This window comes from Rhinatrema bivittatum, chromosome 10 (assembly GCF_901001135.1).
Source record: "Rhinatrema bivittatum chromosome 10, aRhiBiv1.1, whole genome shotgun sequence".
Lineage (NCBI taxonomy): Eukaryota > Metazoa > Chordata > Amphibia > Gymnophiona > Rhinatrematidae > Rhinatrema > Rhinatrema bivittatum.
In genome coordinates this window covers 104,972,176-104,998,274 of record NC_042624.1, presented here as the reverse complement: position 1 = coordinate 104,998,274, position 26,099 = coordinate 104,972,176, and the positions used below count along the sequence as shown (strand labels likewise).

The following is a 26,099-nucleotide window of genomic DNA, read 5'->3' as shown; positions in this document are numbered from 1 at the left end:
ACACATCACCAAATGGAAAAGTTAAATGCAATTCACAGGTACCAACTTGAAGGTGAATTTTAAAAGCCCAGCGCACGCCAAAACCGGGAGATACATGACTATATGTCGGGCAGGCGTGCATTCAGAAGATTTTAAAAGCCGACTGAGTATGCGTGTATCTCCTGTTGTGTGCACAAATGAAAAGTTCCAAAAAAAAAAGGGCAGAGTGTAGTCTAGGTGAGGCATACGTACAAGCATATGCTGGGGTCCCATACCCCACCTAACTTTACTTCTGTTATGGATGGCATGAAAGTCATAAAATAAAAAAATATAGCCATGTCAGCAGGGTTTTAAGGGTTGAGATTAACAGGGAAAAGAGAGGCTATTAAACTAGGGGGATTTGAAAGTCCTATCCCTTGCCTGGGTGAACTGTGAATGAGCTGCTGAAACTGGCAATGGCATGGACATTCGTCTCTTTTTAAAATACCCTCATTTATGCAGTGGAAGCAAGATGTGCATGCCACAGGCGTGTGCCCACTTAAAATTGTTCGCACATGTGTGCACGCTCAGCCTATTTTATAACATGTGCGTATATAAACACATATGTTATAAAATAGCTGCGTCTATGGATATGATCCGGCAAACGTGCGCCCGCTCACCTATTTAAAAGTTACCGTTCCTTATTGTAAGCTCTCTGAGGACAAGTAAATGCATACTATGCTTAAATGCAACTCGCCTTAAGCTAACAATGGAAAAGTATGAGCTACAGAGTGTATACCAAGGGCAGCATCCCTACATGGCTTGTTGATGGGGGAATCTCAGAGGTCTTGTGGTGGCTCAAACAAACATCCAGTATCACATATCTAAAAGCCTGATCAAGTGTCAACCGCCACTGCTTCTTCCAGAGTAGTAACTGAAGAAATAAAGTCACAGGCTAATTAAATTACAAAAAGCTTTAGTAGTATCTTCAACTTCTAGCTGTTTGCTCTTATTCTGAACTTCATTTTATGTTAAACGATAAAAGTAGATTTATCAAGATGTCTGCCAAGTGTTAACTTCTACTATGCTCAACTCCACTTAGGGTTTGTTTTTTAATAAAGTGTTTGCTTTGATTTGGAAAAAATACAGAAATAACATTCAAAACTCACATGTCTAACATATGAACTGGTACTTCTAGCAAAATAATCTGTTCTTGGTGTAGCCTCTGTGATGCTTGAATCTGATAACCGTTCCAGAGGCCATATCTCACACTTCTGTTTAATTGGCAATGTAGCTATTCCATTAGAGTTCTTTCCAGGGTTTCTTGCATGGGGGAACGTTTCCTTTCAAGGCAATCGCATTGCTCTTTACTTTCTCCATAACACTAATCATCTCAGCATAGAGGAAAACAAAGTCACTACTCAGTAAGACAGGTGAGAGATGTTTGGTGGTTTCCAACATTTCTCTTTTACTGCTAAGGTATAATGATGATTTAAAGTCTTTACAGTTGTGTACTTCAGTTTCAAGATGATACAAATACTTTTAGTAAGTCTGTGTGTTCTCACGGTCTATCTTAAGTTTAGATGTCCCTCCAGTTTACTTAATTCCTTTAGTTAAGTGATATCTTCCCTCCCATGGTATACAGGGCAAGTTAGGATGCTTCCCTTCCATGATAGCTGAAGTATCAAAGTTGTACTTTTAATGTGTTTAGTCTTTTATCTCCTACCTCCTTTTATAGTATCAAGAATGCTAACTCTTTCTTCTTATCCTCATCTTCAGTAGATATTCATGAGCCATTGCTGTGGTCCATCTACTCTCTCCTCTTCCTTTTCTCCTTCTTTCTCCTCTCAGGATGACTGAAAGTGATCCTCTCCTTGGATTCTGGTGATCTCAGGTCTCACTTGCAAGAAGGGAACCTCTTCCATTTGTTCGAAGAGAAAACTCAAAACAGCTCAATGGTGTCCAAAAGGATTTGGCATTCCAAATTCAAATAAGTGGAATGAGAGGGTAGAAAGAATCTCTCATCCAAACCAAAAGTCTTGATGGAGCTTAAAGTTAAGCTGTGCTCTCATTTTTGTAAGTCTTAAGACAAGCAAAAATGATCCATGAGCTAAAATGGTGATCTATCTGGAAAAACACTGACATCACTACATTGCTAGCTACCACATGGGGAAGCTGCAAACCCAACCAAACTACTAATCTGTCTACCTTAAACCAATTGATTTAATCCTTAGCCAGTATTAGTAAGAGACTAACAGGATCCCTACATTCTCCTTTGCATTTTTGGAAATTTTGGATGAAATCACAAATTTATTGTATAGTAATCACAAGACATGATATCAACACACAAGGAAAGTTAAAGCAACTCACTTCTATTGTGGCTGTGTGTACCAAGACACAATAGGCTGTACACCTGGTATAGGCCCTAACTGACACAAGTTCTAACTCCATCCTTGAAACATAAACATGCTACATAAACATATGTACAGTACATTAATATATTATTGTAACCATTTGCCTTCATTTCAATGAGCTTCCACTCCTTCATTTTACCCTACCACAAGAACCTAGCTTTATATTGTACCATCAATTTGGAAAACTCCCTTCTGCCTACTAAACCTTCTTATGGTGACACATCCCAATAATGCATCCCTTAAACTGTTTTTCTGTCACGTACCTCCCCAAGCGAAAGACTAAACAAGATGATGAATATCACATAAAGAACATTTCTGTCACTCCTGCTTCCCAGCCCCTTAGGTTGAGATTTTCAGATAATGCTCAACTGTAATATTCTGCCTGCTCACAGTATACTGCCGCTACACAGTTATGGGAATGCTCTCTCACAGCGATGAACTGGAACACTCTCACTAATCCTTTGAAAAAAAAACAAAACCTGAAATTAGTAATGTACCATACAGTTACATTAGTCAATAGACATAACTCCATCAACAAAAAATTCCATCCTGTAATAAGATGTTATGCAATGCTGTTATATAGCAGTGTGTTCTCTCATAGATAATTGTAGATCTGAGAAACAAAATGGTAATAGTAGAGATATCTGATTCTGGCAGTCAATCAGACCACTCTGGGAAATAGAGTATATTTATTATGACTTTCAATAAACTATTACCCCCAACATATTTTCCCTAATTAATTTTATAATTATACTCTAATAGTTAATATACACTCACAATATAACAAGACTTCACTGGAAAAAATGAGAGCTCTCTATTTAATGTATTACCTCAGTATTCCTTCAGACCCACAGTTTTGGAGCTATACCCATCCACAATACGGGTATTAAATATTTTAACTATTTAAATTAAATATTAACCCCCTGATATAATACAGCCACTTTTCTCTGTAATATACTTAAAACATCTCCAAATGATGACACAATGGTCAGGCTTAGTTGTCTTGATTCTAGCTGTAAAGAACAATAGGTGTATAATTACAAGATAGTTGCATACATATGTCTATATACCTACAAGAAAGAAGGGTCAGTGAAAGCATGCAATAGAACTGACAAAAGAGTAAGTTGGAAACCTTTTTATGAATTTTTAAAATTATTTTTATAGTAATGTCTTTATAAATTAGTTGTAGTAAAAACTGCAAAGTAAACACATGGCCTCATTAGCAAACATAACGTAGATAATTTACTTAAAACTTTGCAACATGATAATACACCCAGCAGGTGCCCACATGATCTTAGTGGTATCACAGAGTAAGATTCAATAGGTGTATGGACAGTAATAGAATATAGCTATTATCACAGTAGCAAGTCCAGCCCCAATGATAAACAATAGCTTTCAATGGATCTCTGTTTGGTATACTTCTGGGATCTCCTTAGCTATTGTTTGGTCTCTTTAATGCAGGACCTCCATAGTCTTTTTGTTTATGAGCTGCAGTCTACTCCCAAAGAACCTGCAAACGAACACAAAAAAACAACACACCCCAAAACATTAGCAAACATGATTAGTAAATTTGTTTTAGTTTCAAAGTCCAATCCTTATAGTATGAACATTGTAACCTCAGAACATGATCAATAATAAACAAAGTGTCTGATGTAGGCTTTTGTATAGCAGCAGACATTCACAGCTCTTCACTTATTGGCAGATCCTTCAGCTTCATCACCCTCAGGGTTCTTGAAAGGAATTACTTCCCAATATGGTTGTGGGCAAGCTTGCAAGGACATAACATATCCAATGTTAGGCATAGCCTTCATGATAGCATCTACTTCAGCAATTTCTCCAGGATCATATGCGAAGATTTTGGCAAAATTATATCCTGCCATTTCAGGATCTAGTATCCCAGGGAAATATGGTTGATCATAGGCATGACACTCTTGTGCTACAGGAATTGCATAAGTATAGCCTTAGCAAGTCTCACATACTCAACACCTCACTGGTACTCCATTCTCATATCCCAGTTTTAAATGGTCAGCCCAAGTTGGATATTCCTTATCTGTAGTTGGAAATACTTGGTCAGAGAAGTCCCCTTTATGGACTTGACTCTCAGCTCAGATCTCAGAAGAATCAGTGTTGAAGACATTGGGAAATATACCATGGATACCTTCTTCTACTTAAGTCATTGCTTGTTCAAAATTCTTGTTTGACATGCATGGATGATGGAAACAGGGTGATTCAGTAGCAGTATCAGCCTCTTCATCACTCTCGGTGCTCCCCTCAGTAGAGGGATCAGGTATGATGCAATAATGCACTTTTTGCAGATCAAGCAGGATCTCACTAGACTCAGGGATCACTGAACTAGGAGTATTTTCCACATGAGTATCTCTTACTTCTTGATCCACCAGAATCATAATTTCCTTACAGTGATGCTGATGACTGGTTTCTTCCATAGGGTCTGCTGCATTTTTAAAGACAATCACAGTCACTTTGATTTCCCTCAACATCATTCCTGGGCTTACAGCTATTTGAGGTGCAGGAAAAATGTATTGGTAGTTAGATCTTTTAGGTATTGCACCAGATGGTACCAGCTTTCCAGACTCAGCCATATTGTCCCACTCCTGAGATTACAGATAATAGTCCTTCTCAGAAGGTCACAAAACTGCTCAAGACAATCTCAAACGACCTCTCTGACTCTTCAATAGCATTGGAAAACACTCCCCAGCAGACGAGTGCTCAGCATGGCATGGACGCTCTTCTGTTCTCCTATGCCTACACGGTGACTGGTTCCTTGTTTTAGGTGGTTGTATTTTCTTATCATGCACTGCGGTCTAGCTCAGTGTCGAGAACTCCTGATGGCATCTCTGTGATGACTGTCCATTTTCCCAGTACTCACTGGCACAGCACCAAGCCCAAGCCTGGGATCATGACTGGAGATATAGTGAGCAACAATCCTATTATAGGAATCATGCAATCAGTGGTTTTGCTCTGGTGGTTCAGCGCTGGAAGTGTTCACGCAGTCACTAACAACAGTGGCATTCGCTTTCATTCTGGCAAAAATAGTTATCATGCTCCTTGTGGTTTTTATGCATGATGATGATGAAGCTCAGATTTACCATTGGTCAGATACACCAGGACCTCTTGCACATGCGCAGTATGAGCTTCATCTTGCAGTCTTTCGTGCACTTTTGCATACCACCCTCACTGACTGGAACTGCAGCCATGTTGTAAAACTACACAGCAGGATCACAGCAGTATGGGCACAGAACACAGCTATTTTGATCAGAAATAGTCGCAAACACATTTTCTTCATAAAATTCAATAAAAGCAATGCATTGCAGTGTCCCTGTTTGGGTGCCAGAAATATGTAACCCCTGTGATGCTTGAACCCAGATAAGTTTCAGAGGATATATCCTAACTCTTCTATTTAGTTGGACACTGTAGCTATTCCATCAGTTATTTTCAGAATTTCCTGTGCAGGGGGCAGCTCCCTTTCAAGGCCTTCACATTGCTCTTTACTTTTCCCATAATTAAGTATCTTGAACATAGCATTGATACATATGGTTCATGATGCCATAGAGACACTGATGGAATTGCTCTCTTGTATTTCACTATAGACCAGAGGTGGGAAAACTTTTTTTTTTAAGGTGGGTCACATTAGTGGCTCTTGTCTGCACCAGGTCTCAGGCATGGGGGGGAGAGAGAGGGACCTTTTCCCTCAGAGCTCCACTTAAGCAGCGGGGGGGGGGGGGGGGGGGGGGGTAGAAGGGTAGTACCACACCAGAGATCTAGTTGAGGAGCCCACACATGCCCTCCTTGCCCTACGATCTCCTGAAAGTTCTCCCTATATTCCCACTATCAGGCTCTTCCCTGACAAGGAGGTAATTAATATACCTGAGCCCAGGCATTGGACAGGTGCTGGTGATATAGGCCCAATTGTAGATGGGGGAACCAGGAACAGTAGTCACTGGGATGATTACTGGACAGGAATAGGATCTATTTTTCCACAGGACAGACATCAAGGAGTTTGTTGGACCAGCAAGGTTTGCTGGAGCTGTTTATATGCTAGTCTCAAAGAGAGCATGGCATAAGCATAGAGGATCCCTAGTTGCAAAGAATTAAGAGGAAAGCCAGAGATCAAACAGGATCTATAACATTGCAACAGGAATTAAACTGGGCAGACAAGATGGCCTTATGATCCTTATTTGCTGTCATATTCCATGTTTCATGGTCTCCAGGAGGATCCCTTCATAACAGTATAAAAGATCAGGGCCCAGAAGGGTTAGGCCCTGGGGAGCTCCTTCAAGCCAATGGTATGCATGTATGGTGTATGTATAACTGCTTTGGATGTTTAAAGCAAGGTGAGCTACTGTTTTGTTTTGCTGTTTCTTCGAATTCCTGTAAATAAACCTTTGTCCTGATCAGAAGAGCCAAGTCGTGCTATCTTCCTTAGCTGTTCCAGACACCGTGGCTGGCCCCAAATGCTACACTTCACATTAACCCTTTGACTATTCTGTAATACCAATCAAACAATAACTCTCATTTAATGACCTATGTGCAAGCCCCATGCTGTCTGTGAATGTTATGAATTCGTTTAAACCTGTTGGTAGATGTTTAAAGAAGAATGTGTCTTGCTTTGTCTTGTGAATATCAGATTTCCAGTAGCTTTGTATACTAGAAAAAATAAATCTTACATTGCTCAAATAAAGAGGTTTGATTTATAACTTTCCTCTTGTCAGAATTATTTCAATTTTTGGATCCAGTATTACAAGATATTTTGGAAGTTATATCTATTTTTGAACCAGCAAAAAAAAAAAATATATATATTCAAAAAGCCCTAAAACTAATAACAGCCAGTGAAAAGGATAACTTTTTAAGCATACGTGTATGAGCCCATAAATGCATATATATAAGCACGCGGAAATCTACTCAGGTATTTTATGACCTGCACATATAAGATATAGACAAGTTATAAAATACGCATAATTATACCAGGGAACATACATGTGCAAATTTTTAAAAACGCACCAATACATTATTACACTTATCCAGATAAGTTCTGAGTTTTCCGGATAACTAGTGGCACTTAACCGGATAAATTCTGATTTATCTGTCTAAGTAGCAGCATCTGGATAAGTCTTATAATGCTATTTATCCAGCTGAATAAGTCTGAAAAGTGCTACTTATCCAGCCCTGCCTCAGAACACCCTGGCCCACCCCTTTTTCACAGGAGCAAATATACCAAGTCCTCCTTCAATTCACCTAGACCCTCTAACACAGTGGTCCCCAACCCTGTCCTGGGGGCCCACCAGCCAGTCGGGCATTCAAGATATCCACAATGCATATGCATGAGAGAAAATTTGCATGCACTGCCTCCATAACATGCAAATTTTCTCTCATGCATATTCATTGTGGATATCTTGAAAACCCGACTGGCTGGTGGGCCCCCAGGACAGGGTTGGGGACCTCTGCTCTAACACATCACCCTAATCCCCACCAGTTCATTTAGTCCTTCCACTCAAAACCTGCAGGCAACTGTCTAGTCTGATTTTTCCCTGAGCAAGTCAATAGCAGATGCAAAAGTGTGTGAATAGTTTAGTTTCAATAATATACATATGAATATCTCTTGCAAAATAGCAACTGTCTTGAGTACTTCTGAATCCTGCCCCAGAATGTCCCTAGATTGTCCTTTTTTTCCCGGTATACCGTATTCATGAAGCCAAAAATGCACACAAACTCTCATTGTTTACAAAATAGCATATACATGTCAACATGCTGCTTACATATGTCTACACTATTATATTACATGGAACCCCTTTGAAAATTTACTGAATAGATTACAAGGGCAGAACAGGCTGGTTAGTTTGAATTTCATGGAAGCTTCTGTGCTAGGGAGATTCAGTGGCTCATAAATACCTATATCTGTCTCTGTAACATGTTAGGGATGCAGAATAAAGAATTGTACATCATTCATAAAAATGTTTATTTATTTATTTAAAATGTTTTATATGCTGCATTCTCCAAAATAATTCTTTGGTGTGGATAACATAACATTCAGAATTAATACACAAAGCCACATAATCATCAGACTAAAACAATTAAAGCAGCAACATAGTCATAATAAATGTTAATTAGCTTCTTAAAAGCATCTTTGAAGAACAAAGCTTTTATCTTTTACTTAAAATATTTTATGTCCCTCATATCTCCCCTAGAGGGAGAATGGTTATGGGTGGGACCCTGCTGAGCAGGAGGTGCTTGGAGGGCATGTCTAGAACAATGGAGGATAAGTAGCTGAGCCAGCGGGGAGAGGATGGGCCCTGTGGATCTGGGATCAGGAGCTCCAGGTCCTGTCTGAGAGTGGGAGCTCCAGACCTCTCTCTGGGAGAGGGTAGGCAGATTTCTGGGATGTGCCTAAGGATCTGTGAAGGTGGGCAGACTTCCAGGATGTGCTTAGTGTCAACGTACTGAGAGGGAAGAACAGGCAGAGTTCTGGGAAGTGCCTGGCTAGCTGAGACTAGAGAGTAGTCTTTGTGCTTGCAACTGTTTGCCAATTCTGATTGTGTTGAGTTATGGCACTGTAAATAAATGCACTGAAGTTAAGCAGAGTCTGAGTGTGATTCCTCTGACTGTATCCAGGTCCTTGACTGATCAAGAGCCACAAGGACCAATATAGGAGAATGCACTTGCACACATTAACTGTAGCCTATAGTCTTGCGTTGCTGGAATAGACAACAATCTTGCATCAGAAGATCTTAAGGTGCATTCAGGAATATACTATTGCAACAAATCTATCATTGAACATGAATTATCTGAGTACAATAATTTATGGACTCTAAGCTTTTAAATTGGGCTCTCCATTTTATAGGAAGGTAATTGAAAGCACGCAACACTGGGGTATTTACTATTGCTATTCCACAGTCTTGCAGCAGCAGCACACGGCACAAGTTATTGGGAAACTAAGGCCTGCAAAACAGTTCTAAATAGAGCAGTGAGAAGCAAAAATGTTAAATCTTTCAGCAATTTTAATGTATAAAAAGCTATTTTTACCAGGTGCTGAATGTTATTTAAAAGACAGCATAGAATCCAGGATAATACCCAGATTTCTAACTTCTGATAGAAAAGATAGAGGCTCCCTCAAAAGACAACACTGTGAGACCATCCCTCGGGGGATTTTTCCCCTCCTATAGCTGACTAATTTTTTGTACATTTAAGGACAGCCTATTGCTCATCAGCCAACTTTTAATACTCTTCAAACATTCTTGGAAAATAGCACTGGAAAAATACCAACCTTGCCACATGGGATATAAAGCTGAATATCATCGGCATAAACAAAATACATTACTCCCAGTGACTTCAGGATGGGGCCTAATGGATACATGTAAATATTAAAAAGACAGAAGATAATATGGATCCCTGCAGCATTCCAGAAAACAAAGGTCTGTACATTGAAAGAGAAGCTCCCAGTGATACACATTGTCTTTTGTTCCATAAAAAAAAAATTAAACCAAGGCAATACTACCCTCCTAACTCCAATATAGCGCAATCGAGAATCATCAACTCATGTCCTATAGTATCTAACTGCATTAAAATACCAGATTCACCGTGCTCTATTCTACAGTAAAGAGAGTCTGATAACGACAAAAATAACCATTCTGTGCTAAAGGCTTTTCTGAATCCAAATTGATAATCAGTAAGAAGAGCGTTCTCACCTGGCCGAAGCAGCGCACATATTCCAGTACCTTAGCCAAAAATGGGAGATTTGAAACTAGCTGGTAATCTAATTCCCCCAGTGCTAGGCTTACATCTTTTTGAACAAGTCTAACCTTTGCCATTTTCAATTGCTTGGGCACATGGCCCTCAGCTAAAGACTTGATAACAAGTAACATTATAACACCAAAAGTGACATCTTTCAGACCCTTAACAATAGAAAAAGGGCATGGATCCAACTGCAAGCAAGAAGATTTCAGCTGTCCTGTTACTGAAATGATTTCTCTTAGAGAGACCTGCCTAAATATAGATCATTTCTCTTCCACCTGTAACACATTAGGAGTTATGATATTGCCTGAAGCAAGTTGGTACTGAATTTTTATTACATTTTATTTTTATTTGCACTTCAAATTTACCTACAAGCATAACTTGTAGACAAAATATGAGCTACTTTTTACAATCGATTCTTAATAATCCAGGAAACTAAGATAAATAACAATATCAAAAATAAAGTACCTCCATATATTGAAGAGGAAAAAGGGGGAGACCACTAATGAATGCTGGAGCGACTAACATAGAGCAATCTTCTAAAGAAAACAGGTTCTAGGTTCCCGTGCAATAACTTCTTTATTCCCCCATACAACCCTCAGAACAATTTTAGGAGTGTGAGTCCTCAAATACACGAGGTTGAGATGTTTCAGAAAACACATAATTTGAATTTTGATAATTAATTAGACATTTACACGGATCTTTCAGTATAAACCTAGCTCCAAGTGCTAACACTTCACCTCCCGTTGCAAGAACTTCTTACGCCTCTCTTGTGTAGTTTTTGTTACATCTGGATACATCCAGATCTTCTGGCCATGAAACAAATGAGCCTGATGTCAAAGAAAAATTCTTAATATCTGATGGAAACGCAAAAGTTACAAGCAGAGTTCCTCTGTTAATTCCTCAGTATTGAACCCATCCCAATCCTCGATATTACCCCCTAAATCCCAATTATGACCAAATTCCTCCAACTCTATCCAGGATCTATGGTTTTATGACTCCAATGATTACAATACTTTTGTCTTATAAAAACTACCTAAATTAAATAAGATAAGAAAGTGGTCTGATCAAAGAATCTGAAGAGCACAGAGCTTAGTAACTAACCTTGCCCAATCTTTGTGGCAAAACATCAAATCTGTGTGTGGGTACATGATCAACTGGGTATAATTAATTGCAGCCATAACAGATAGCAATTATCTGGCATAAATGAATTGCTGTCATCTACATGTATATTGAAAAAAATATAAATATTAAGGAAGTTAGGAAACCTGAGCTGCATGGAGGCCAGCAACTCAGCAAGATGACTCACATTCCCAGTGGTAACACCTGGAGGCCAATAAAGAACACACATAGTCCAGCCAGAGATCCTGACAAGAATTGATTCCACTGGTAGAATAACCGCATAGGCAACCCTTTGAAACTAAAGTTCATTTATATAAGTTATTAATACTCTACCTCTTCTGGACAGGCATGTTGTAGGTAACCATATCTTTCAGGACAGATTAGATTCAACAACAGTACATCAAAATCATTGTGTCAAGACTCTGTAATTGGGAGCAAATCTAAATCACATTGACCTATTATTAGACAAAGAACACTTTCCTTTTCACTGATCTAGAATTCAAGAATCCTACCTGCATGCCAATCCCAGCTTTATTCTTTAATGCAATTAAAATAAGTATGTATGTTGTGCAGTATTAGAAATTTGTAAAAGATATTGATGGTATGTGAAAAAAAATTCAAAAATCAAAGATGTCTACCATAGAACTCACTTGTGCATCAGTACCTAGATCTCTCAATAAAATCAACAGAAATTAAAACACTTAAGCATTGCTACCAGGCTGACACCTTGTCACTCTCCTAATCTGGAGTGGCACATTTTCATGTCTCAGACGTCCAAGACAAGGCGTCACTTTCCACAGTAGCTTTGAGTGATGGATGACTACTGAAGAAGAATAGAATCTGAATGCCAACTCACCTAGAGCCCTTTCACGAGATGACAAAATATGAACTTCCACATCTGATATGATCAGCTATGAGGCATCACACCACCTTCCCTACAGCCACAAAAATAGTAAGAAATCCAGACCAGTGGTATATACCTACTATCAATGTGCTCAAATGACAAAAAACATCTGGTGTGTAGTGATTGAGAGAACCATTTTTTTCTCTCACTGTATGTAGCCTCCATGAATAACAGAAAACTCGGGAGGTAGGACAAAGACAAAAATATTTTCTAAATTGAAGAACTTCCCAGATTCAAATCTCCAAATATTTGACCTGATTTTACTGAGATAATCAGTCGGTTCAAATCTGACTCTGGAATGTTTATTATTTTTTGAATCCAGGTTTATGTGGATTAGATTGAATTTATTTAGGTGGCCACAGGTTGAAACTATTTAAATCATTTGAAGATAGAGTGAATTTTGGAGTGCACAATATAAATATGAATCTGAGAACCAAGCCAACAAAGGTCCAAAATGGAAGAATATGCAGATTCAAGTCAAGTCACTGATGGTTTAGAATTATGTAAACAATGAGGGATGTGTAACCATAAAATTCAAGCTGTTTCAAAAGTTCACAAAATCAATAAAATGCTGTTCTATTCGAAGGCTCTGTTGTTTTTCTGTTCTGTAATGCAAAATATACCCATTGTGGGGACTGTACCTTGATTGAACTCTTGTCTGTTTAGAGCCTTCGAATAAAACAGCATTTAATTGATTTATATCGCTTTGTGAACTTTTGAAACAAGTTGAATTTTATGGTTGCACATCACTCTCATTGTTTGCATCTGCATATATGATGTGTAACAAACCCACGTCGTACTTTGTATCTTTAGAATTATGTAAAACAGTGTTAGATCATAAATTGGTTGAGTCAATCATCCGCACATTCCACTCTCTCCCCAATCTATTCCGTACCCAAGTCCCAAAGCATTCAGCCACCCATTCTGGAGTAGTGTTTGCTGAAATAACTAGCTCATTTTTTGACAGTTAATATCTCTTAAGTCGCCACAAAACAAAATCTTCTATTGGTGCAGCTTCTTTCAGACACTGAAATATGCTATTGGGGGGCAGCTCACAGAGGACAGACTTCACTAACAGACCTTGTTAAGGGTCAAAAGTAGCTGGGGAAGGAAGAAGGGGTGATGCACATTAATGATTTGCTTTTATGAACCCCACATTTCTAACATTTCACTATCATTACTGAACAGATTTCTGAATCTGACTCTTCCATGTGGTTGTAACATCCATAGTTTATAAGGTAATAATAATCCCATTGATCTACCAAACACTAATTCTCTGCCCCCTACCCCCATCGCAAAAGAGAAGCAAACTGAAATGTGCTGTTGACTTTGTTTCTTTAAGTGTTTTAAATCCCCTGTAGATTTAAAAAACCTGTGATAATGTATTCCTATGAGGAAAGACTAAAGAGGTTAGGACTTTTCAGCTTGGAGAAGAGACAGCTGAGGGGGGGATATGATAGAGGTGTTTAAAATCATGAGAGGTCTAGAACGGGTAGATGTGAATCGGTTATTTACTCTTTTGGATAATAGAAAGACTAGGGGGCACTCCATGAAGTTAGCATGTGGCACATTTAAAACTAATCGGAGAAAGTTCTTTTTCACTAAATGCACAAACTCTGGAATTTGTTGCCAGAGGATGTGGTTAGTGCAGTTAGTGTAGCTGGGTTCAAAAAAGGTTTGGATAAGTTCTTGGAGAAGTCCATTACCTGCTATTAATCAAGCTTACTTAGGGAATAGCCAGTGCTATTAATTGCATCACTAGCATGGGATCTTCTTAGTGTTTGGGTAATTGCCAGGTTCTTGTGGCCTGGATTGGCCACTGTTGGAAACAGGATGCTGGGCAGGATGGACCCTTGGTCTGACCCAGTATGGCATGTTCTTATGATAATACCAGAAACCATCATTTAAGAAGGAATGGGGCTTCTATTCGTCTCTAATGCAGAGTGAACAAAGATAATATTGATGGTTAACCACTTTACTGCATATTTAATTTAATCAAAAGCCATATTCATCTTTATAGCCTCTCTAAGTTTAGCTGACACACATTGTACAGAGAACACTATATACACTGAACTTAAAGTAGTCATCTTCAGATCAAGCACAGCCAATGACCCTTCCATTACCTGTTTTACATTCCAGATGGTATTGTATAAGTAAGAACTTTAAACATTTTCCAGAAAGAGCCTTAAAAGTAGCCAAATTGATGTCACTTGGCACTTTCTTCCTTCTGTACTCCTAAGCCACTCCCTGACATCTAAGTCCAAAAAGAAGTATACTTTGGTAGGCAAACCATGGCAGGTTTCTGGCTTTATAAATTCCATCTTTAATCATTGGGGGCATCCAGTCATCTATTCATCTAATTTCCAATGTTTTTACTGAAATTCAGTGTTTGCCATAGCCATGCCTCAATAAATCTGTTAGTCTATAAGGTGCCACCTACCTCTGTCATTTTTGTTACATCAGATTAACATGGTTACCCTTCTGAAGATAAACAATGAGGTAGCTGAACTGATTAGAAACAGTAGCACAAGCCATTTCAGATATAGGACCTGATTCATTAAGACCTTTCTCTGATTTTATAGGTTCTTTTTTGGGTACTTGCCAGGTTCTTTTTTGGGTACTTGCCAGGTTCTTATGGCCTGGATTGGCCACTGTTGGAAACAGGATGCTGGGCTTTATGGACCCTTGGTCTGACCCAGTATGGCATTTTCTTATGTTCTTATAGGAAAAAAAACCTTGATCAAATCAGGCCCTTAGTGTGACATTCAGTTACCATAATTTGCACTGATTTAAACCAATTAATAAAAGGAGGATATGCAGAAAGCCCAAATAATTGACCCTTCTCATGTTTGACCTCTCTTTCTGTACTTAGCAAATTCTTTCCCTTTTATAAAAGGCAGATTTTGGGCACCTGGAGAGTAACAGCTTCCCGTTTTTATCTAGAGGTAGCTGCACTCTCTTCTCTGTAAAATGTTTGCAAGTAATAGACCTTCTATAAAACTCAAATCCCGTGACAGGAACCTGGGTTTGATTTTGAGCACTAAGATCTGAACTTGCTATTTCATTTTGACTTCACGAGCATGTTTTTATTCGATGTGCTGTTTTTGTCAGGCACTGTATGCTTTCTCAAACTTTATTTTATGTTGTGCACTTCTTTTTCCCTTTGACATTTGTATTGTGAAAAAATTATAGGTAAAAACTGGAAAAAGAACAAAGTGTTTCTGCAGTTATATGACTAAACTAACTGTAGAGGGAAATTCATCAGATTTTGAGGTTGTACAAATCAAGGAAAGGTATTTGCGCACACATGGACTGTCTGATTCCTAATTTGGTCTGGTTTGCATATACGATCTCTTTCAGCATCTTCTTTTTTTTGCTGATTATGTCCATTTTGTGTTTTAATAGAGGCTTTGGGATTTCTCTTTCTAACAGGAATGATTGGAGCAGATGTGAAAGGCCATAACCTACCCTGTGAAAAGCAGCCAATAACATCCAGGCTAGCACTGATCTGTGGTACATCGTCTTGTCACATGGGGGTAAGGAGAAGACAAATTATGGCCAGGCAAGGCACAGTCCTGTAGTGTTACAGCCCTGGCAAGCAGCCCCGCGACGTCCTCCTGCTACTCTTGCCTTTCTGACTTTCACCTTCAGGTTAGAAATGTATTATACCGTGCATTGCTTCAAGGCTGAAGCTCAACAGAAGTTGAAATCAATATTGAAAAACCTGACACTGTTTGCTTAAAAGTGCAGAAAGATATCTGAGCTGATGATGCATAGCTTTAGTTTTCTGAGCCCATCTTGTCACTAATGCGTTGCTGAGTGCCTTCTTAGGGGCAGTGGTATCTCCTTTCACTACATGAAAAAAACCCAACCAAAAACCCCATTGCTGAATCAATATAAATCCATCTTCATATGAGAGCTTTAATGATCTATAGAATACTAGGATGGGGGAGGGAACCCTGATATGCAGTTTTATGCTTCAATAATATTTCTCACCAAATTAATGAAAAGGCTGATTCCAATTAGAATTTAGTACTCTCTTTTGAAATGTCTTTTTTTTTTTTTAGCATTTAGCTGAAAGTATGTCATTTCAACTTCAGCCTATTTTCTGTTCAAGTTTTGTTTAAAATCCGCAATCACATTGAAGAAGCACCTAGCTCTTACACAGTCACTGTGTTAATTAAGTCTTCTGCTATGCTTTTAAAGTATCCTAATTTGAATTAATTATTACAAAAATGTATTTACTCTCTCAGTGGTTTCTATCCATATGATAGAGACGACAAATAATATTATAGATCAGAAGCAGGGCGAGGGGCCATGACTGATGAGGTAATTGAAATAGCGCAGTGCATATCACAGAACTGACTAGACCCTACCAATCTGTCCCCCCTATAAACCCGACTATAGCCCTAGATCCTAAACAAGGGCTCTCCTCTGACTACTTGCTCCTAAAGACTCTAGGCTTGCCCAAATTTGCTAGGATGCTTTCTTCCTGTTCCTCCCCAGGCTCTGGAATTCTCTCCAAATAGAAGCCGGAGATGCCACCCTGTGTCAATTAGGTAGGATTTTAGATGGTGCTGGGGTGGAGCCGGCTGTCTTGGTACATGTGGGTACCAATGACCTAGGAAAATGCAGGAGGGAGAATCTGGAAGTCAAATTTAGGATTTTAGGTAGAAAATTGAAATCCAAACCCTCCAGAGTAGCATGCTCAGAAATGCTCCCCCGTTCCGCGTGCAGGACCCCAGAGGCAGGCAAGAGCTCCAGAATTTCAATGCGTGGATGAGATGATGGTGCAGGGAAGAGGGTTTTAGGTTTGTTGGGAACTGGGCTCCATCTTAACCAGAGTGGAACCAGGCTACTGGCACTGACCTTTAAAAAAAAAAGAGAGAGATCAGATTTTAAACTAGATAATGGGACAAATAAAATCGCAAAAAATATCCATAAATCCACTTGTATAACTGGCACTTTAAAATCATTATTAGAATGCGCAGCAAGTTTCACTATTCTAAATTGTTTTTAAAAAATTACTCAAATACCTGGCCATGCCTTTTCTGCTCTTCCTACATCTTCATAAGCATAGCCCACAGGACATAGACTATTCATAAGCACTATCCATAAAGATTATTATTATTATTACAATTTTATATACCACTTATAAAGCATATTAACCAACCAGGGATACATTAATGGTAAATCTGTTTTTATTTTTTTGGGTGAAGGTTACATCAGGACACGCTAGAGAGGTAAAGTTCCTAGAAGAAATAAATTACTGCTTCCTGGAGCAGCTGGTACAAGAACCAAGAAGAGGGGAAACTATTTTAGACCTGGTCCTTAGTAGAACACAGGATTTGGTGTGAGAAGTAACAGTGTTGGAGCCACTTGGCAATAGTGATCACAACATGATCAAATTTAACTTAACTGGAGGGAGGACACTAAAGAAATCTACTGTGGCAGCATTTAACTTTCAAAGATTAACTATGAGAAAAATGGTTAGGAAAAAACTGAAAGGAGCAGCTGTAAAAGGTAAGGGCCTGAAATTAAAAAAAAAAAAAAGCTGAGCTTCTAAATTTAGGCCTCTAAATTAGGCCCCTATTTTCATCCATACTTAGCTCCCTAAGCTTTTAGCTGAAAATTCACATAAATTTAGGATCCTAAAGGTTAGGATATAGCAGAAATAGCACCTGTGATTAAAAAAAAAAAGGGGGTGGGGGGAGGGGGGGGTCGTGATTAGGATAACTTCCCTGCTCCCACATCGCATAGGTAATTTCCGTAAGGTACAATACATTTTATCATACCTGCGCTATTTTTTGCTTCATGCTCTAATTGTGCACTGCAGAGTGCGTTCATGTGCTGATCAATGCGCCGCAGAGTGTGTTACCGGGAAAAGGTTTTATCACTCATGGAGAGAGAGAGAGAGACTCTGTAGAGAACAATGTTTCTCTACTATTTATACCATTATAAGGTGGGGGCACTTTTAACTGGGGGTGGGGTAGTTTTGGGGGTGCAGTTTTACATACACAGTAGGAGGTACAAACAAAGCTTCAAACAAGGTAGATAGAGAGTACAACAAGCTAGGTAGAGAGTGCATTGTACAAATCAACTCCTTGTACCTTTCATCAATTCAAACAGCAGAAATTCTTCAGTGATGTCAACTTTGCTGTTCGTATCTCCTACTGTGTATGGAAAACTGATGTTAGGAGCTGCTCATTACCATTAACTCCACCCAAACTCCTCCCAGTTGCATAGCAAATGTGACATTTGCATACTATTGCATGTTGCACTATTTAATACATGCATTATTGCATTAACACTTGTGTTAGGGCCTTAATGCTAGCTTTAAGACCCTAACGCGAAATGATAAATGACCCTGTAAATTAGCTGACTAGTTCTGAAAATCAGTGCTAAGCCCTAACTTTGTTTCCCTGCCCTAACTCCACTCCCAGAGCCACACACTTTTTAGGATCCTAAATTTAGGGACTCAGCCTTTGTAAATTTTCAAAAGGGCCAATTTAGGAGCCTAACTCCAAAAGTTAGGAGTCTAAACTCTTTGAAAATTGTCCCCTAAGAATTTACATCAGGCATGGACATTGTTTAAAAATACTATCTCAGAAGCCCGGACCAGATGTATTCCATGCATTATAAAAGGTAGAAGCAAGGCTAAATGGTTAACGGCATGGTTGAAAGGTGAGGTGAAAAGAGGCTATAATAGCTAAAAGAAGATATTTCAATAAATGGAAAAGGGATCTGAATGAAGAAAACAGGAAATTGCATAAGCACCAGCAAGTTAGATGCAAAGCATTGATAAAGAAGGCAAACAGAGAATTTGAAAAGAAGCTTGCTGTGGAGGCAGCAACTCATAATAAAAACCTTTCCAGGTACATTTGAAGTAAAAAGCCTGCAAGGGAGTAAATTGGACCTTTAAGGTTCATGGACCCTTGTTGCTGAGGAGAGGTTGGCTCAACCTACAGAGAAGGCCCTGTGGTTCCTCCCTGACAGCTGGCGGCACTAAGCTGGTTGTAGACTGGTCTGAAACTTCACCTACACCAGCTCCTTTTCCCTTGGGTTGAGCCCCCAGGTTCTAGGGGACAGCAGGAGTTAGGCATGGGTCTCATGGAAGCTGGTCATAACGGAAGTCTTGATCGTGGTTAGGGTCAGAGGCGGGTGTTAGATGAGGGTAGTCAAGGTCCAGGCTGAGGATAGAGGCAGACGAGAGTGATCGAGGTCCAGGCTGAGGTCAGATGCAGGCAACAAGAGTCGAGGTTCAGGCTATGGTCAATCAGTCCGAGGGTAGGCGAAGAAAGCAGCACTGGGAAGAACAGATAACAGGGCTGGAAGGACAAGACAGGCAGGGCTTGAAGAGACTAGGCAGGCAGAGCTTGGATCAGGATCACAGGATCAGGAACGCCAGGGCAGCAGCTCAACAATTTAGGAGGTAGGTGACCCATTGCTGAGGCATCAATCTGTAGCATGGCTGGGGTTTAAATACCCAGCCATGTGATGTCATCTGCCAGTACCAGCTCTGGCGGTTCCTGCCGTGGAGCCTATATGACTAGGCCTGTGCCTAAGGGGAAGCCCTAGGAAGAAGATGGCAGTGGCATCCCCGCCACAAAGCAGGGTCTGGTGTCGGTGGCATTGGGTAAGTGTTCCAGCTCACGGGAGCAGCCCTTGAGCTGGCAAATGTAACAGGGCCATTAGATGATCAAGGGGTAAAAGACACTTAAAGATGACAAAGCCATTGCAGAGAGACTAAATGAATTCTTCTCTTTGGTTTTCACTGAGGAAGATGGAAGAGAGGTACCCATGTCAGAAATGATATTCAAAGGTGATGATTCAGCAGAACTGAAACAAATCTCAGTGTACCTGCAAGATCTAATAGGGCAAATTGACAAACTAGAGAGTAGTAAATCACCTGGACCAGATAGTATAAACCCAGAGTGCTAAAAGAACTTGAAAATGAAATTGCAGACTTGCTATTAATAATTTGTAAACTATCATTAAAATCATCTATGGTGGGGGAGCGTGGGAGTAGAGAGAGAGACGCCCCCGACGGAGAAAGACCATCTGACACTGACCTCTGGCGCTCTGAAACCGGAGACTTGCTACCACACTGACCCGGAGGGAACAGCGAAACCGGAGAGAACATCACGTGTTCGGAGAGACCCGGCAAAGACGCTCCAGTGACGTCAGCAGTCGGCGTCTGCTGTATAAATTCAAACAGCAGACGGCGCCCCGCCGTCAACGGCGCGCCGCCTAAGCCGCGCGCCACCAAAGGGGCGCGCGGCTCTGTCCGGCTCAGTCCGGAGAAGGCGGGAGAAGGCTTTCTCCGTTGTTTGGCCAAAGCGACTGAAGGAACCATCCCGAGTACCCCATAGCATTTAATGGGGAGGAAAAGGAAACTGAAATCTTTCCCAGCATCGCCGGTAACACTCAAGGGCCCCATGGACAGTCATGTCGTAAGAATGACTGAGTCACCACGAGAGGACAATATAGAGGACCAGTTTTCTGGCTCTCTTAGTCCTGGTGAAGGACCTTCACTTCCGCCACAACCGCAACCATCAATACCAGATGATTTTCTGCAGTTAGAAGCGAGCAGTCCACCTGGAGGAAGAGACTGTTCAACTCCTACAGAGAATCAGATAAGTGGTTCAATTATGGTAATGGGGACGGGATCAGGGGATTTAATAAGGCCTGAGATATGGCCTTTGGAACCTCCTGATAATCTGTCCCTAACAGATATATGGAAATTGATGGCTACTGTTAATAATAATGTCTCAAAAATGAATGAGTCTGTGTTGGGAACTGTGAATGTGAATAAACAGCAGATAGAAGAGCAGAGAAAAGAAGTAGTCAGTTTAAAGGATAATATGAGTAAGGTAACATCTAAAATTAAATTATTGGAAAATACTGGGATTGCTCAAATCAAAGATAGTTTATCCACTCGTAGAGAGTTGGAAAATATCGAGAATTTGGTCAGATATAAAAACTTGCGAATAGTTAACTTTCCTCAAACCAGACTCTTATCTCCAGCTGAAATGTTAAAGAAATATTTTAGAGAAATCTTGCATTATTCAGAAACAGATATACCTGTATTTTCTAAGGCCTTCTACTTCTCTAGGAAAGTAGGTAGGCCTGAGGAGGAAAATCTGGAGATATCGTCAATTGGAGTCTCTACTTTCTTAGAGGAGTCGATTGACATTATACAAAAGAGGGCTACTTTATTTGTTTCCATGTTATTGGAATCTGATAAAGATAAAGTCTTTAGAGACTTTTTCAAATATAGAGATATGTGTTTTTGTGGACAAAAGGTTCTAATGTTTCCTGATGTGGCTCGAGCCACTCAGGCTAAACGGAAACATTTCCTTTCTTTAAAAAGTAAAGTAGTAACCCTCGGTGCAACTTTTTTCTTGAAATATCCGGCAATTTGTATTATTATGTTTAAAGGGAAGAAATACAGTTTCATAGATCCATTACATCTAGAGACCTTTATATTAGATAAAGATAGGAATGGAGGAAGTACTCAAGAAGGACAAAGTTGAAATTGTTTCGTCTCTCTCTCTCAATGGTTGGTAAATATTTTTGAATAAATGTTATGTTATGTCCCCCCCATTTTATAGGTAATGTAATAAGAAAAAAAAAATGTTTTTTTTGATTTGATCTATATAATTATATGAATGTCAAATATGGTTTTCTGTATTACTTATTTGGAATTTTGTTTAAAAATTTTTAAATGAAAATTCAATAAAGAAATAAAAAAAAAAAAAAAAATCATCTATGGTACTTGTAGATTAAAGGGTTGCCAGTGTAGCACCATTTTTTAAAAAAGGAATCAAGAGGTGATTCAGGAAACTGCAGACCAGTGAGTCTGACGCCTATGCCAGGCAAAATGGTGGAAACTGTCATAAAGAAAAAAATTGTTGAACATATGGATAGGTATAGTTTAATGGGACAAAATCAACAGGGATTTAGCCAAGTGAAATTTTGCCTCACAAATCTGCTACATTTTTTTGAGAGCATAAATAAACGTGGATAAAGTTGAGCCTGTTGATAAAGCATTTGACAAAGTCCCTCAAGAGAGACTTCTTAGTAAATTAAAAGTCATGGGATAGTGGGCAATGTCCTATTGTGGATTGCAACTGGTTAAAAGATAGAAAACAGAGAATAGGACTAAATGGTAAATTTTCCCAATTGAGAGACATGAATAGTGAATGGCGTGCCCTAGGGATCTGTTCTGGTACCACTGCTTTTTAATATATTTATAAACGACTTGGAAATGGGAACAAAGAGTGAGATGATCAAATTTGCCAATGCCACAAAATTATTCAAAGTTCTTGAATAGCAAGAGGATTGTGAGAAATTGCAGGAGGACCTTGCAAAATTGGGAGACTGGGCATGCAAATGGCAAATGAAATTGAATGTGGATAAGGGCAAAGTGATGCACTTAGGGAAGAGTAACCCAAATTATAGCTACACAGTGCAAGGTTCTACATTAGGAATCGCCATTCAGGAAAAGGATCTAGGCTTCATCGTTGATAACACATTGAAATCTTCTGCTCAGTGTGCAGCAGCAGCCAAGAAAGCAAATACAATGCTAGGGATTATTAGGAAAGGAGAATAAAACAGAGACTATTAGAATGCCTCTGTATCGCTCCATGGTGCGACCTCAACTTGGGCATTGTGTGCAGTTCTGGTCCACCACATCTCAAAAAAGATATGGCAGAGTTAGAAAAGGTACAGAGAAGGGTGACGAAAATAAAGGGGATGAAAAAATTCCCCTATGAAGAAAGGCTAAAGAAGTTAGGACTCTTCAGCTTGGAGAAGAGACGACTGAGGGGAGAGATATCTTGAGCATTGGTATATTAAAAGAACTTAAATAAGATATGATAGAAGTTTATAAAATAATGATTGAAGTGGAACAAGTAAACATTAAGAGGTTGTTTACTCTTTCAAAGAGTACAAAACACATTGAAGTTACTTGGTGATACATTTAAAACTAATAAGAGAAAATATTTTGTTACTCAATACATAATTAAGCTCTGGAATTTGATGCCAGAGGATGTGTTGAAAGCTGTGACTGTGGCTGCATTTAAAAAAGGTTTGCACAAGTTCCTTGTGGAAAAGTCTATAAATGATTATTAAGGTGGAGTTGCAGAAATCCACTTGTTTATCCCTAGGTTATGCAATATGGAATCTATCTCCCCCCAGCGGCGGATTCCCGAGGACGACCGGCCCGGGTATTCGCCACCCAGGCCGGCCCAGGACACATCACGTGGTCTGCCAAGCGCGGCTCTGTCACGGCCGCGCACGGCAGACCACGTGACTGGAGCGACCGGCCCACCGGGGGATGCCCGATCCCCCGATAGGCCAATCCGCCCCTAATCTCCCCCTTGGGATCCTGCCGGATTCTTGTGACCTGGATTGGCCACTGTTGGAAACAGGATACTGGGCTTGATGGGCCTTCAGTCTCTCCCAGTATGGCAAATTTTAGGTACTTATGTACCAAACATGGCGGTCTGTTTACTAAACAGCATTAATGTTAACCCAGGCGTTAAATACCTGTTACAGCTTAACACACATTGATGCAGTTAACTTAACTGGCTAACTCCACATATCCGGCTAACTGTGACTTATCTAGGTATATGCAGTGGCGCAGCGGTTAGTTAAGCGGTTAGTTAACGATCCCCGTTGTTAGGCAGATATGAGTATCTGGCTAACTTAACTAGCCGCTTAGCGCCTGGATATTTATCCCTTAGTGGCTATTACATTAGATGTATTGCAAAATAATGCATGTTTACTATGTTGTTAATTGGCCTTAGAATTATCAGAAATTAAATTCTTCCTGCTTATAACCCAGCATTTGCAAACATTTCCAGATAGAATTTGAAATCTCCTGAGAGCTAGCAAACACTAATCCCTTGTTACAGTAAAAAAAAAAAAGAGAATTTGCTTTTTAATTATTCTCGATCTACAAATAATTAGATACACAGGACATAGAACAATCATGCACGTTTATTTTTAATGAGACCTGCTACAGTTGCTTAAAATGAGCTATACCTTTTCATTAATTTAGGCCATAAAATAAACGTTTATCACACCCATGTTTTGTTCAAAATATTTTGTTTTCTTTGTATGGAGGGACCCTGAGGGCAGTAGAGATTAATCATCAGGTTTAATTTAGCACACTGGGAAAGAGACCTGTGTGGTCAGGCTGGTATTCTACATAAAAAAGAAAATAATAATAATATTAAAAGAAATTCTGCCTTTGATCTGCCTCAGGTGCACGGAGCCCCAGCAAGTCCACAACAATAGCACCTTTGTGAGATGATCAGGGGAGAGAAGCGGGAATGAGAGAGCCAGAGAGAGAAAATACCAAGAGTGTGTGAACACTCTGGGCCTCCCTTTGTTGTGGTTCTGGTGAATGAAGCAGCCAGCTGTCAGGAAGAGTTCACAAGACAGAAAGCAGAAGGGAAGGGGGTGTGTGATGCTGATGCCTGACTTTTCAGTAGTGCCTCTTTATTTATAAGGCATCTTCAGAAGATGCTTGTAAATCAGAGGTTGGGGGGGAGATCTCACTGGGTTCTAAAGTTGTTTGTTTTTTTTTTGTGGGACATATCTATATTTTGGGGGTGGGGGGGGGGGGTTTCGGGTGAAATACTGCTGAAATGGAAGAGGCAGAGCTTCATGAGTCTCATAGGTTCGCTGTTGTCTGATCAGTGCATTTTTCTCCAAACCACTGAGAATCAAAGTGTCCCAGTTTCCATTAATCCAACCAACTGTAGCCCCCAAGATGAACAAAGAGCTTTACTAATCTTGCCTTTGATATTTTAGAAGGGTATGCATTTGGCACATACATTTAACTCAATATATAAAAGGCTTAATTAGTGGTAAAAGCACGTACGTTTTTAAAAGTCAGGCTACTAGCTTAAAATATACCTTAAGCTCTCCCACAGTCAAATATGAAAGGCTAGCAATGCTCCGTGTAAGGTACACGAGGGACCACCAACTCCTTCCTCACTGTCGTGCACACTTTAGTCCATCGGTGTTTTGAACAGGAGCTACTGCCCCATACAGATCAACCCACAAAAGAGCTGGAGCATGCCTGGCAGAGAAAAAGACATGGGCCATCCCCTGTATATCTTACAAGAAATATTGAAGGTCAGTAGAAAACCACTACGTGGTCCTCCTTAAAGCCTGATCAGGTCTAGTGGTCTTAAAGTACTGTTTTGAAGCCAGATTGCTTCTGCTTATCAGATCTTTTTGTTTCTCAGTTATTGCTTATCCCATATGCCTAGAAGGCCTCCATTGTGCTGTTTTATCACATTACCTATGGAGTTTGCATTGGGCGTAGAATATGAGAATTTCTTATTGCATACAGCTCCTAACCATTTGACAGTAAAGGGAGTACAACTTATTTTGTATAATCAAAGGCCATGTAGGCATATCTTGGTCCTGTTGTTTAGCTGAAACTGCCCTCTGGACCCAATTAAAAACAAAAAGAAATTATGCAAAATATCTTTTTCTTTTTTTCTATGACACTGACAAAAAAAAAAAAAATCCCTGACCTGCTGCTTTAAGAGATATAAATAGCATTAGATGAAAGCACACTATGGGGCGGATTTTCAGAGCCCTGCTCGTGTAAATCCGCCCAAAACCGGGCGGATTTACGCGAGCAGGGCCCTGCGCGCCGGGAAGCCTATTTTACATAGGCCTCCCGGCGTGCGCAGAGCCCCGGGACTCGCGTAAGTCCCGGGGTTCTCGGAGGGGGGCGTGTCGGGGGGGCGGGCCCGGTCGTCGCGGCGTTTCGGGGGCGTGTCGGCAGCGTTTTGGGGGCGGCTACGGGGGCGTGGCCACGGCCCGGGGGCGTGGCCGCGCCCTCCGTACCCGCCCCCAGGTTGCGGCCCAGCGCGCAGGAGGCCCGCTGGCGCGCGGGGATTTACGCCTCCCTCTGGGAGGCGTAA

The 26,099-nt window shown here is 40.2% G+C and overlaps 1 protein-coding gene across 5 annotated transcripts in view; it reads left to right on the top strand.

Annotated features, from left to right (window-relative positions):
- Positions 1 to 26,099, top strand: part of FGGY (FGGY carbohydrate kinase domain containing) — a 340,924-nt gene that overhangs the window by 209,969 nt on the left and 104,856 nt on the right. For all 5 annotated transcript variants that reach the window (XR_003858912.1, XM_029617869.1, XM_029617871.1 and 2 more), the window contains exon 8: positions 15,577 to 15,680. Coding sequence is in view for 4 of the 5 variants with exons in the window: in XM_029617869.1 (XP_029473729.1) it covers positions 15,577 to 15,680 (104 nt within the window). In the remaining variant the exon portion in view is untranslated. The remainder of the gene's footprint in view (positions 1 to 15,576; positions 15,681 to 26,099) is intronic.